General features: G+C 56.9%; 1 protein-coding gene across 1 annotated transcript; it reads left to right on the top strand.

The window, feature by feature from the left end:
- Positions 1 to 7,922: 7,922 nt before the first annotated feature.
- PSENEN (presenilin enhancer, gamma-secretase subunit) lies at positions 7,923 to 11,313 on the top strand. The gene is made up of 4 exons (XM_065420201.1): positions 7,923 to 7,997; positions 8,110 to 8,193; positions 10,387 to 10,491; positions 10,983 to 11,313. Exons 2-4 carry the CDS (start codon positions 8,133 to 8,135, stop codon positions 11,120 to 11,122), a joined length of 306 nt encoding a protein of 101 aa, XP_065276273.1. The 5' UTR covers positions 7,923 to 7,997; positions 8,110 to 8,132; the 3' UTR covers positions 11,123 to 11,313.
- Positions 11,314 to 12,169: the final 856 nt, after the last annotated feature.

Below are 12,169 nucleotides of genomic sequence, written 5' to 3'. Positions count from 1 at the left end.
TTGACAAATCAGCCATTGCTGGTGAATTTTGGTGACCATATGTATATGCATGGGACTAAACACCAAACATTTGTCTTGGTAACAGCTGGGTTTGAAACCAGGAGAGTCAAATGATGTTGGAAAAAGTTACCACCAAACTTTTAACAAAAACTACTTCTAGAGCCCTGGGACCCGTATTCCCACCCTATACACCACTGTAATAATCAGACCCCTTAGAGAGGTCAATTCTGAGGTTTCTGTCTAGTCTATTCATGGTTAAAGTTGTTCAGGATGAAGTTTGGCTCTCCAGCAAGGGTTGAGCCGAACTGATGAGCCGAAGAGGCTGACATGCGCTTGGGGCTCTCTTGCAAACCAGCGGGGCTGCTGTGTCCGCAATGGGGTGGCTCAAGGTGACACGCTTTGGCCATTGAACTTGAACAGCACTTGCATAGCATGAGTTTGAGCCCAGCCCTGTGCAGTGTCCAGAGAATGTGTCTTGGGCGTGTCCCTTGTATCCATAGGAGCGCCTTCAGAAAGATTTGCCCTTCGACCCGAGTAAAAGGCGATATTTCAACAGCTCCAAAATCCACCTCGGACCCTGATTCTGCTTCACAAACACTGACTAAGAAAGCACCCGGGAGCCAACAGAAAGAAGACGAAAGACTCGGGAAGCAGTCTGGTCACAGTTCTGGTTGCCCTGTCTCAACAAAGCTATAGTAGAATTGGAAAAGGTGCAGAGAAGGGCAATGAAAATGATGAGGGGGATGAAACAGCTTCCATAGGAGGTGAAATTAAAAAGATTGGGACTGTTCAGCTTAGAAAAGAGACAACTCAGGGGGAATATGATAGAGGTCTACAAAGGATGACTGGTGTGGAGAAAGTGAATATGGTAGTGTTATTTATCCCTTCACAGATTACAAGAACTAGGGGTCCCCTGATGAAATTAACAGGCAGCAGATTTAAAACAAAAAAAAGGAAGTAGTTTACACAACGTACAGTCAACTTGTGGAACTCACTGCCAGGGGATGTTGTATGTACGTGAAACAGCGATTAGATGAAGAGGGTAAAGGACGAAGTGCATTTAACAGGTTGTATATAAGCAATTGACTTGTTGGCCTAGTGGTTAGTGTGGTTGATAAGACCTTTGATAACCCTTTCAGGAAGGAGCGCAAAGGCAGCCTTCTTGGTGTGCTAAAGATCCTGTTACTGTGTTTTTGGGATGTCCCTGACTTGAGGACAGGGCACTGAAAGCACAAGCAGGGCAAACCAGGGGAGTGCCTGTCTAGTGATAAGATTAGTAGCTGTGTTGTTGCTAATAAGCAGAGAGACACGTTCCCTGCTCCAGCGTGGAATGGGGAATTTGGTCATGACTATTGCTCTGTGATGAATCGGAGGAGGGGATGGGGATAAACACAGGGCATCGCTCTGGGTAGTGTTGCTGGCACAGAGGTGCCCGAGGCAAAGCAACAGGGGTTCGTTGCCCGGCGTGCTTCGCGCCAATAAACACACCGGGGTGGAGAAACAATCAAAGGTTTATTTGAGATCTCAAAGTGGTGCAAGGAGACAGGCAAATCTCAAATCGAGCACACCAGAACAAAACAGTTTCTCTCTTCTTATACCTTACAACCAAGCCCCCCCTTCTCTCCCTCCGCATCACCCCCCCACACACTCCCCCTCCCTTCTCTACCGAAGACATGTTCATACATTTAAGCCGTTAAGTCATTCTAGGGCTATAAATCTAGCTTGTTAGTAACATTCCTCTAAACAATCATTGGGTCCTATTTACTCTAGTTTACTATGTTTGCATGTTTCCTCCAGCTAGAAACATGCAAACCTCATCATTATTGCTTAGGACCTGGTTATAAGCAAGGTCGTAATAGGTAACTGACTATTTACACATTCCAATTCCTGTCCTTGGCTCTTGAGGCCGCTTAGAGTTAAATATGGAAGAACAGAGTTTAAACATGGAAGAACTCTGGTTCATATATAGGCCTAATGACGCCATCAGTTCCCTCCTTTGAGAATACTCAACAAACTTTTGGCTGAGTTTTCTCATATTCTGTAGACAAAATATGATTGAGTGCCATGGAGCTGGGGTTCTCAATGAGAGGGTATGCTGGGATTTCTGGGGAACGGGGGGCACAAAGCTTACGGAGGAGCAATTTAAAACAAGCAATCAGGAGGAGGGTGACCAGGCACAGTACCACACCTGTGAGGAGGAGACGCACAAGGCTATTTCCCAGTCCTCCTAGGTTGGGCAACCAACTCCAAAGGGAATCAAAACCTGTGGGTTCCCTTTCCTGAGCCTTCCACTGCTCAAAAGCCTGTTCGGCTGACAGGACGTGCTTGTTAATGTCCTGTGAGTTTCCTGGGACATAAGTACAACATTCACTCCCAATAAGGGCACACACTCCGCCCTGGGAGGCTAAAACATAATCTAAGGCCTGTCTGTTTTGCAGGGACAGCAACCGGAGCTGGTAAAGCTCTGAATTAAGGCTTTTCTCTATGGCCAAGGTTTCATTGGCATACTTGGTGAGAAACACAGAGAGCCTACGATAAAATTGAGCCAGTCGTCCCACCCCATAGGATGGGAGAAAGATCATACCCAATCTGTCTCCTTCTGAAATGGGCTCTGGGGTGGCATACAAAGATCTATGCTGCCTAGGGCGGCCAGGGGGCAGTTTAGGGAAAACACGAAGGGGAGGGGCAAGATATCCTAGGTAGCAGCTTCCATACCACCGATGCGGCAGCCACTTATAGGCAGAGGTACCGCAAATATAAAAGGAGTGGCCATTCCCTACCAAGCCATTATAACCGCTACTCCACTTATTTGCTTGTCTGGCATTCAACGATCCGAGCCAGGCGGTAGAGTTGGATTTGCCTTTAACATAGACAGGGATGGAAGTGTCACTGTCAGGGGATAAATAATACTGACAGGTGCTATTCCCAGCAAACCAGGTGTGATTGCTGGACTTAAACTGTCGATAGCACACCAAACCAGGGGCCACTGGCCGCAACCTAATAGGGGAAGGGATATACGTTGAGTTGGCCTGCGGCTTCCAGGGGTCGTCCCTTAACGCATACTGGGACTCAATGGTACAGTTCTGTGACAAGGGGGTACCTAAGACATTTTCCCCCTACTGAACCATCCCCAACAGATATCTGACCAATTCTGGGGAACTACCCTCCAGGGTAACCCTGCAGCGTGGTGCGGGATTTGGGAGCATACCCAGCAGTTGGAGAGGTTAAACTCTTGGGCAAAGCAAACCTTCAGGGACTCATATGTATTTGTCTCTAAGTTAGTAGGGATTCCTTTCCATCCCGCATGTGCCTGGGGGGGAAACGGGAGTTAACAAGAGGAGTGTCTCTATGGCAAAGAGCACCACTGTGGCAGACCCTAGACCTGAACCCATATTGGGCAGGTGACCCTAGGGCCTAACAATCACAATTCCCCAAATACCCACAAAATAACAATTACCAATAGCAAGCAGATTAAAAACAACAGGGACCAGGCCACCAGGTTAGGCCGGCCCTGTGAAAATAAACACAACCAACGCTCAGAGGTCTCGCGGGGAGTGCACTGTGACTGTCCAAAGAGAGCACAGGGCATTCCCAGCAGACACTACTGTCGCCTGAATAACAGCTTAAGTCCCAGATCGTCGCTGGCAGTCTTCCCTGCAGGCTGGACGGTCCACTGTTCAGGAGCAGGCACCGCTTTCAGGCGAGAGTGATGAATCCAGTTCTTGTGTCCCTCAACCTTTGCCGCTGTATGGGAGACCAGCAGGACGGTGTGAGGTCCCTTCCACTTCTCTTGGAGAGGCTCGTCCTTCCAAGTCCGAATGAGTACGGAATCACCTGGCTGCAAGGAGTGGATCGGGGCATCCAGCGGGAGAGGCTGCAAATCTTTGGTATACCTGTGGAGAGAACAAAGAACAGCAGACAGAGAGCACATGTACTGAGATAAGAAACCACACCCCATTTCCCACTCCCCTGCCAGAACCGGTGTACCATTCATAGGCCATGTCCTTCCAAACATAATCTCGAAGGGACTGAGCCCTAACCTGCCCTTAGGGAGAGCGCGAATGCGGAGCAAAACAAGGGGCAAAGCATCAGGCCACTTAAGGGAAGCCTCTTGGCAAACCTTTGAGAGGTGCCGCTTAAGAGTCTGATTTGTACGCTCCACTACCCCACTGGCCTGCGGTCGCCATGGCGTGTGAAGCTTCCAGGGGATCTGTAGGGCATCCGATATCTTCTGAACGACTTGGGATGTGAAGTGTGTTCCATTGCCAGATTCCATCCACTGGGGGAGCAATCTGAGCCTTACTCTGTGCTACTCGATATCCTCGGAGTCCAACAAAGTTCAGGAGACTCACAGTGGCTTTAAGGCAAGAGGTTAGACTCACAGCAGCAATTAACAAGTCATCCACATATTGCAGGAGGAGGACTTTGTCCTCGTTGTCCCACTCCTCCAAGTCTCTAGCCAGGGCCTGGCTGAAAAGGATGGGGGAATTTTTAAATCCCTGGGCCAGCACTGTCCAGCAAAACTGCTTTCTAACCCTCCTTCTGTCCTCCCACTCGAAGGAGAAAATCTCCTGAGACTGGGGGTCAACCGGAATCGTGAAGAAGGCATCCTTTAAATCCAGGACTGAAAATGGGTGTACTGCCCCCCTATAGAAGCCAACAATGTATACGGATTGGGAACAAGGGGGTGTAGAGTCTTAACCCGCTCATTAACTGCCCTCAGGTCCTGGACCAGCCGGTATGTACCATTGGGCTTTTGTACAGGCAAGATAGGAGTGTTCCAAGCTGACTGGCATTCTCGAAGTACCCCGCACTTTAGGAACTGGTCTATAGTTTCCTGCAGTCCCTCTCTGGCTTCCCTTTTGATCGGATACTGCTTGATTCGCACTGGCCCTTTTCCTGGCAAGAGCTGAACAATAATAGGAGTATGATGGGCTGCCTTTCCTGGGATCCCTGATGCCCATACCAGAGGAAAAACCCGCTTCTCCCACTGACTCCACTCTGGGGCTTGCATAGCTGAGGGCTCAATTGCAAGTGTCATTATCCAGGCATTCTCTGGGGGTAAGGTGAGGCTTATTTCATCTTGCGTGAAATGCAGGATAGCACCTAAGCGACAAAGCAGGTCCCGTCCCAATAGAGGCGTTGGACAATCGGGGAGGTAAACCAGTCTGTGAGATAGAGTTCTGTTCCCCAAAGCACATTCCGCTGGGGCATATACTGGGCACTTAGTTCCTTTCCCTGTGGCTCCCACCACAGTGAGGGAATCTGCCACAGGCAGCTGAAGGGGTTGGTTTACAGCAGTTCGTGCAGCTCCAGAGTCTATTAAAAAGTCTATGTCTGAATCTCCCACCCGCATTTTTACTCGGGGTTCCGGGGGCAGGATAGTCCGTCTCCCCTGACACCCCTATTCTTGATCCTCTGCTGCCATCATAGGGGTACCTTCCCTTTCAGGGCACTCATTTTTCCAATGTCCCTCCTTTCGGCATATGGCACACTGATTGCGACCCAGACGCCTTTCTTGTAAGCCAGGGCGCCCACGCCCACGTCCTCTCATTCCCCGGCCTCTTCCACCTTCCTGAAATCTTCCCCTGCCACCAGCCTGTACAGCTGCAACCATCATTTTCACTTGCCTCTTTTCCTTTTCTCCCTCCCTAAGGCTGTAAGCCCTGTTTGCAGTTTCCAGAATCTGTGCCATTGTCATGCCCATCAAATCCTCCTTTTTCTGCAGTTTCCTTTTAATATCAGGGGCAGCACGGCTGGTAAAGATACCCTTTATAATTGCCTCAGTAATCAATGGATAGAATCCCACCGAGGGGGCAATCTCTGGGACCTGAGGCACCCTGTCTTTATATGGTGGGGGTGTTGGAGCCGAAGGGGATACCGACTCTGCCATTACAACCGGGGGAGGGTTCTGGGGACTAACAGTAGTTACTACCGAACCTGTCGGAGTCAAATTACACCTTTGCAAAAGATCTGACCTATTTCTTAACAACATAAACAACTGTACATACATATGTTCATTCCATTTACCCGTTCGCTGACAAAACAGAAGCAATTGAAGGATCGTATTATAATTAAGTGATCCCTCCGGTGGCCACCTTTCCTGGTCCTCTAGCTGATATTGAGGCCAGTCTACTGTACAGAATCTTTTCAGTTTACTTTTAATCAACGGATCTGATCCAAACACTTTCCAGTTCACCAGAATGCATTCTAAGGGTGTACACCTTGCCCTGCCTGCAGTACTCTGCCCCTGCCCCATATTAGGGAGACTCTGGGCGTCCCCAAGTCAAAACAGGTAGACACTGGGCGTCCCCAGGTCAAGACAGATAAAGTCCCCACTGGACTGTTCCTACCTTATCCACAGGACCGGTTCCCCACCGTCGCCCGCAGCTGCTTCTCCACTACTCAAGCGCGTTGCACCGTTGTGCCCTCCGGGGTCGAGCAAACCACGTCTCCGCCGAGGCCCCCGATGAAGTCACCGGTGAGCTCTGGGCGTCGGTCGTCGCCGTAGTCCGTCGGCCTCCAAGAGGGGTCCGGGCAAGGCTAAATTTCAGCCTCGAGCCCACCCAGGGACGCCAAGACTGTTGCTGGCACAGAGGTGCCCGAGGCAAAGCAACAGGGGTTCGTTGCCCGGCGTGCTTCGCGCCAATAAACACACCGGGGTGGAGAAACAATCAAAGGTTTATTTGAGATCTCAAAGTGGTGCAAGGAGACAGGCAAATCTCAAATCGAGCACACCAGAACAAAACAGTTTCTCTCTTCTTATACCTTACAACCAAGCCCCCCCTTCTCTCCCTCCGCATCACCCCCCCACACACTCCCCCTCCCTTCTCTACCGAAGACATGTTCATACATTTAAGCCGTTAAGTCATTCTAGGGCTATAAATCTAGCTTGTTAGTAACATTCCTCTAAACAATCATTGGGTCCTATTTACTCTAGTTTACTATGTTTGCATGTTTCCTCCAGCTAGAAACATGCAAACCTCATCATTATTGCTTAGGACCTGGTTATAAGCAAGGTCGTAATAGGTAACTGACTATTTACACATTCCAATTCCTGTCCTTGGCTCTTGAGGCCGCTTAGAGTTAAATATGGAAGAACAGAGTTTAAACATGGAAGAACTCTGGTTCATATATAGGCCTAATGACGCCATCAGTAGGGAAAGAAAGACTCCAGGCTTGGTGTAACACAGCCTTTGGCTTGCAAAGGTGTCGCCTCCCCGCAGGCTGGGCCTGCAACTAGGCCTGCCAACAGCCACTTCTTACAAGGGACGTCCTTGTTTCTTCATCGCTGTACAACAAGATCGGGAGCTGCTGAGTGCAGCCCAGAGTCTCCCGGGCAAACGTGTTAATTAATAACAATGCTAATATTGGGAGGGAGTGGGACAGGGTGCAAAGAAAACAATTCCCTATTTTAAAATGCAATGTTGGTAGCCCCACCCCAATGGACAGGGCAGCTGGGACCTGCCTGAAATTGACCAGGGCCTGGGATCTAAACTTGGAATTAGCTGTGGATTTTGTTTCCTGCTAGATGGACCCTCCCAAGCCGGGGATAGAACCGAGGAGTCCAGGCTTCCAGGCCCGCCCTGCTCTACCCACTAACCCCCCCATCAAAAAAAAGATGGGAAAGGAACCCAGGAGCCCACCCTTGCCAGCCCTGACCCCCGCCCCGGGGCATGCTGGGAGTTGGAGTCCCCACCCCAGTAGGCGAAAACCAGTCCTGCCCGGGATCCCCGCCTGGCACCATCCTGAGCCTCGCGCTCCAGGGGACCGAAGCGCCCACGGGGACAGCGGGGAGCGAGCCCCGCCCAGTCCCGCGAGAGAACGGAACTACAGCTCCCAGCATGCACCGTGGCAGGATGGCCGCCCGCCCTATTGTATTCTGAAGGAGGAATACATCCCCCAACATGCACCGCGGGCTGGAGCCGATCCCGGGACTACAACTCCCGGCATGCAGCGAGGCAGGCGCTTGCGCTGAGCGGGGCTCCGGAAGTCAGGTAAGTGTCTCGGTGGGGGCAGCCAGGTCCCCCCGTCCCCAGTGTGGGGGGCTTCACAGGAGGGCGAGGGGTGTGTGGGCCCCTAGGCTGACCCCATTGCTCCTCCCCGCAGCTGCCCGTGCGGCCGGGGCCGCCATGAACCTGGAGCGGGTCCCCAACGAGGAGAAGCTCAACCTGTGCCGGAAATACTACCTGGGTGAGTCCGGGGGCCCCGGCGCCAGGCTGCAGGGGGAGGAGAGGAGAGGGCACCGGGCAGGGAGGGTGGGGAGGAGAGGGGGCGTGGCAGGTGCCCGAGTGCTGGGATGTGGGGGGCAGGAGGGGGCACCGGGCAGGGAGGGTGGGGAGGAGAGGGGGAGTGCGGTTGCCCGAGTGCTGGGATGTGGGGGGCAGGAGGGGGCACCGGGCAGGGAGGGTGGGGAGGAGAGGGGGGTGCGGTTGCCCGAGTGCTGGGATGTGGGGGACAGGAGGGGGCACCGGGCAGGGAGGGTGGGGAGGAGAGGGGGTGTGCGGTTGCCTGAGTGCTGGGATGTGGGGGGCAGGAGGGGGCACCGGGCAGGTAGGGTGGGGAGGAGAGGGGGGTGCGGTTGCCTGAGTGCTGCGATGTGGGGGACAGGAGGGGGCACCGGGCAGGGAGGGTGGGGAGGAGAGGGGGCGTGGCAGGTGCCCGAGTGCTGGGATGTGGGGGGCAGGAGGGGGCACCGGGCAGGGAGGGTGGGGAGGAGAGGGGGTGTGCGGTTGCCCGAGTGCTGGGATGTGGGGGGCAGGAGGGGGCACCGGGCAGGTAGGGTGGGGAGGAGAGGGGGGGTGCGGTTGCCTGAGTGCTGCGATGTGGGGGACAGGAGGGGGCACCGGGCAGGGACGGTGGGGAGGAGAGGGGGTGTGCGGTTGCCCGAGTGCTGGGATGTGGGGGGCAGGAGGGGGCACCGGGCAGGGAGGGTGGGGAGGAGAGGGGGTGTGCGGTTGCCCGAGTGCTGGGATGTGGGGGGCAGGAGGGGGCACCGGGCAGGGAGGGTGGGGAGGAGAGGGGGAGTGCGGTTGCCCGAGTGCTGGGATGTGGGGGGCAGGAGGGGGCACCGGGCAGGGAGGGTGGGGAGGAGAGGGGGCGTGGCAGGTGCCCGAGTGCTGGGATGTGGGGGACAGGAGGGGGCACCGGGCAGGGAGGGTGGGGAGGAGAGGGGGTGTGCGGTTGCCCGAGTGCTGGGATGTGGGGGGCAGGAGGGGGCACCGGGCAGGTAGGGTGGGGAGGAGAGGGGGGGTGCGGTTGCCTGAGTGCTGCGATGTGGGGGACAGGAGGGGGCACCGGGCAGGGACGGTGGGGAGGAGAGGGGGTGTGCGGTTGCCCGAGTGCTGGGATGTGGGGGGCAGGAGGGGGCACCGGGCAGGGAGGGTGGGGAGGAGAGGGGGAGTGCGGTTGCCCGAGTGCTGGGATGTGGGGGGCAGGAGGGGGCACCGGGCAGGGAGGGTGGGGAGGAGAGGGGGCGTGGCAGGTGCCCGAGTGCTGGGATGTGGGGGACAGGAGGGGGCACCGGGCAGGGAGGGTGGGGAGGAGAGGGGGTGTGCGGTTGCCCGAGTGCTGGGATGTGGGGGGCAGGAGGGGGCACCGGGCAGGGAGGGTGGGGAGGAGAGGGGGAGTGCGGTTGCCCGAGTGCTGGGATGTGGGGGGCAGGAGGGGGCACCGGGCAGGGAGGGTGGGGAGGAGAGGGGGCGTGGCAGGTGCCCGAGTGCTGGGATGTGGGGGACAGGAGGGGGCACCGGGCAGGGAGGGTGGGGAGGAGAGGGGGTGTGCGGTTGCCCGAGTGCTGGGATGTGGGGGGCAGGAGGGGGCACCGGGCAGGTAGGGTGGGGAGGAGAGGGGGGGTGCGGTTGCCTGAGTGCTGCGATGTGGGGGACAGGAGGGGGCACCGGGCAGGGACGGTGGGGAGGAGAGGGGGTGTGCGGTTGCCCGAGTGCTGGGATGTGGGGGGCAGGAGGGGGCACCGGGCAGGGAGGGTGGGGAGGAGAGGGGGCGTGGCAGGTGCCCGAGTGCTGCGATGTGGGGGGCAGGAGGGGGCACCGGGCAGGGAGGGTGGGGAGGAGAGGGGGAGTGCGGTTGCCCGAGTGCTGGGATGTGGGGGGCAGGAGGGGGCACCGGGCAGGGAGGGTGGGGAGGAGAGGGGGAGTGGCAGGTGCCCGGGTGCTGGACTGGGGTTTGTAGGGTTGGGGAGCAGCGGGTGTAGATGGCAGCCACCCAGTGGGCCATGTTTTTCTGCCAGCCTCGGGGCTGCCTGCCATGTGACCCCTATGCTGGTGCCTGGAGTGCTGTGAGCTCCTGGTGGCAGTGCCCTGGCTGGCAGCCTGCCACAGCTGTATGGGGTGGGGGTCTGACCCCCCTCTGCTGCCATCTCCCCAGGCGGCTTTGCCCTTCTGCCCTTCCTCTGGCTGGTCAACGTGCTGTGGTTCTGCCGCGAGGCCTTCCTGGCGCCCGCCTACACCGAGCAGCCGCAAATCAAGAGTTGTGAGTGGGGCAGTCTGCTGAAGGGGGGGCGGGGGGGGCTGGGCACAGTGCTGGGTATGGCTCTGTGCTGGGAGCAGTGCCAAGGGCATTGGGGGCAGGGAAGGGGTGATTGGGGCTGAGCTTGGAGGCAGGGACCAGGGGCATGGCAGGTGGTTCCCGGGGGGGGGGGGGGGGGCAGAAGGGGGTATTGGGTGTAGACCATGGGGACAAGAGAGGTGCATTGGGGGTGCAACTATCGGGCAGGACCTAAGGCATGGAGGACAGTGCCCAGAGGACTGAGAGAGGGTATTGGGAGCTGAGCGAGGGGGCAGGAGGGAGGGGCCCCTGGGGCAGGGCCCGGGGGGGCCATTGGGGCAGGGGACAGGGTCCTGGGGGGCAGGAGGGAGGGGCCATTGGGGCAGGGAACAGGGCCCTGGGGGGCAGCAGGGAGGGGCCATCGGGGCAGGGCCTATATGTGACGGGCATCGCACTCAGCCCCCCATATCTTTCAGACGTCCAGCGTTCGGCCGTGGGGCTGCTGTTCTGGGTGGTCGTGCTGACCACATGGGTCACCATCTTCCAGACACACCGGGCCCGCTGGGGCGAGCTGGGCGACTACCTGTCCTTCACCATTCCGCTAGGCATCCCCTGATGGCACCCCGCTCAGAGGGCATCCAGGGGGCGCCCTCCAGCTGGGACCAGCGGGGGTCACGTTCCTGCCAGAGCTGCCGTTCCTGGCCGGGGTTGCCGGTCCTCCACATGCCCGGTTCTGCCCCGTGATCCCAGCTGGGCTGCACCCCCTGCTCCAGGAGAATCAATAAAGCTGAGGCCCGTTTCACCCTGTCCCGCTGGCTCTGCGGCTGTGTGTGGGAGCACCGGCTGGGGTGTGAGTTCCTGGGGGAGAGGTGTGTAGGGCCCAGAGAGGCAGCAGAGACAGGCAAGGACACTTCAGTGATTCAAGCCACCTGAAGGGGGGAAGGGCAGCGTGTGAGGAAAGGGGGCATCCCCACCACAATAGTCTTGGCTCCTGCCTTTCCTGGGGGGACATGCACATTCCCTGTGGGGGTAGAGACCAGAGAGGCGGCATGTAACTTCACCTGGGTGAGAGCCAGAGCCATGGCTGCACAGCTGTGTGGTGGAATGGGGCAGGGAGTGCTGGGACGCAGCCACCTCTGGGGAAGGGTAGCTGTGGAACAATCACACATAATGCCACACGGGGACAACTCCCTCAGTACTGAGATGCAGCCACATCTGCAGGGTAGCTGGAGAACAGCCACACATAACACCACATAGGGATGGCTCGCCCAGCCCTAAGATGCAGCCACCTCTCGGGTGGGGCAGCTGGGGAACAACCACACGTAACGCTGCATGGGGACGGCTCACCCCGTGCTGAGATGCAGCCACCACTGGGGTAGGGCAGCTGGGGAGCAGCCGCACAGTGACTTTCCAAAGGCAGTTGAGCGCATGCTGTACAGTTATAACTGCAGGGGGCAGGAAGGAGCCCTCGGCTTGCTCACGATAATGAGGGATCCCTCCACCATCAAGCCTCTTATGAAGAGCAGGGTTGTAAGCTAGGAGAGGAGGCGGCAGATGCTCCTATCATCTCCACGCCTGGCTTTAATAAGAGGAAAATGATTATTTATGGTACCTTGGAGCCCTGGGCATGGGGCAGGGCGAGAGAGCAAGGGTAGGATGTGGC

This window comes from Emys orbicularis, chromosome 20, assembly GCF_028017835.1.
Source record: "Emys orbicularis isolate rEmyOrb1 chromosome 20, rEmyOrb1.hap1, whole genome shotgun sequence".
NCBI lineage: Eukaryota > Metazoa > Chordata > Testudines > Emydidae > Emys > Emys orbicularis.
This window is presented reverse-complemented; position numbering and strand designations above follow the sequence as displayed.

Coding starts and splice junctions, on each gene's coding strand:
- PSENEN (XM_065420201.1), top strand. CDS start 8,133: ATGAACCTGGAGCGGGTCCCCAACGAGGAGAAGCTCAACCTGTGCCGG. Junction 8,194..10,386: donor GTGCCGGAAATACTACCTGG/GTGAGTCCGGGG, acceptor CCATCTCCCCAG/GCGGCTTTGCCCTTCTGCCC. Junction 10,492..10,982: donor GCAGCCGCAAATCAAGAGTT/GTGAGTGGGGCA, acceptor CATATCTTTCAG/ACGTCCAGCGTTCGGCCGTG.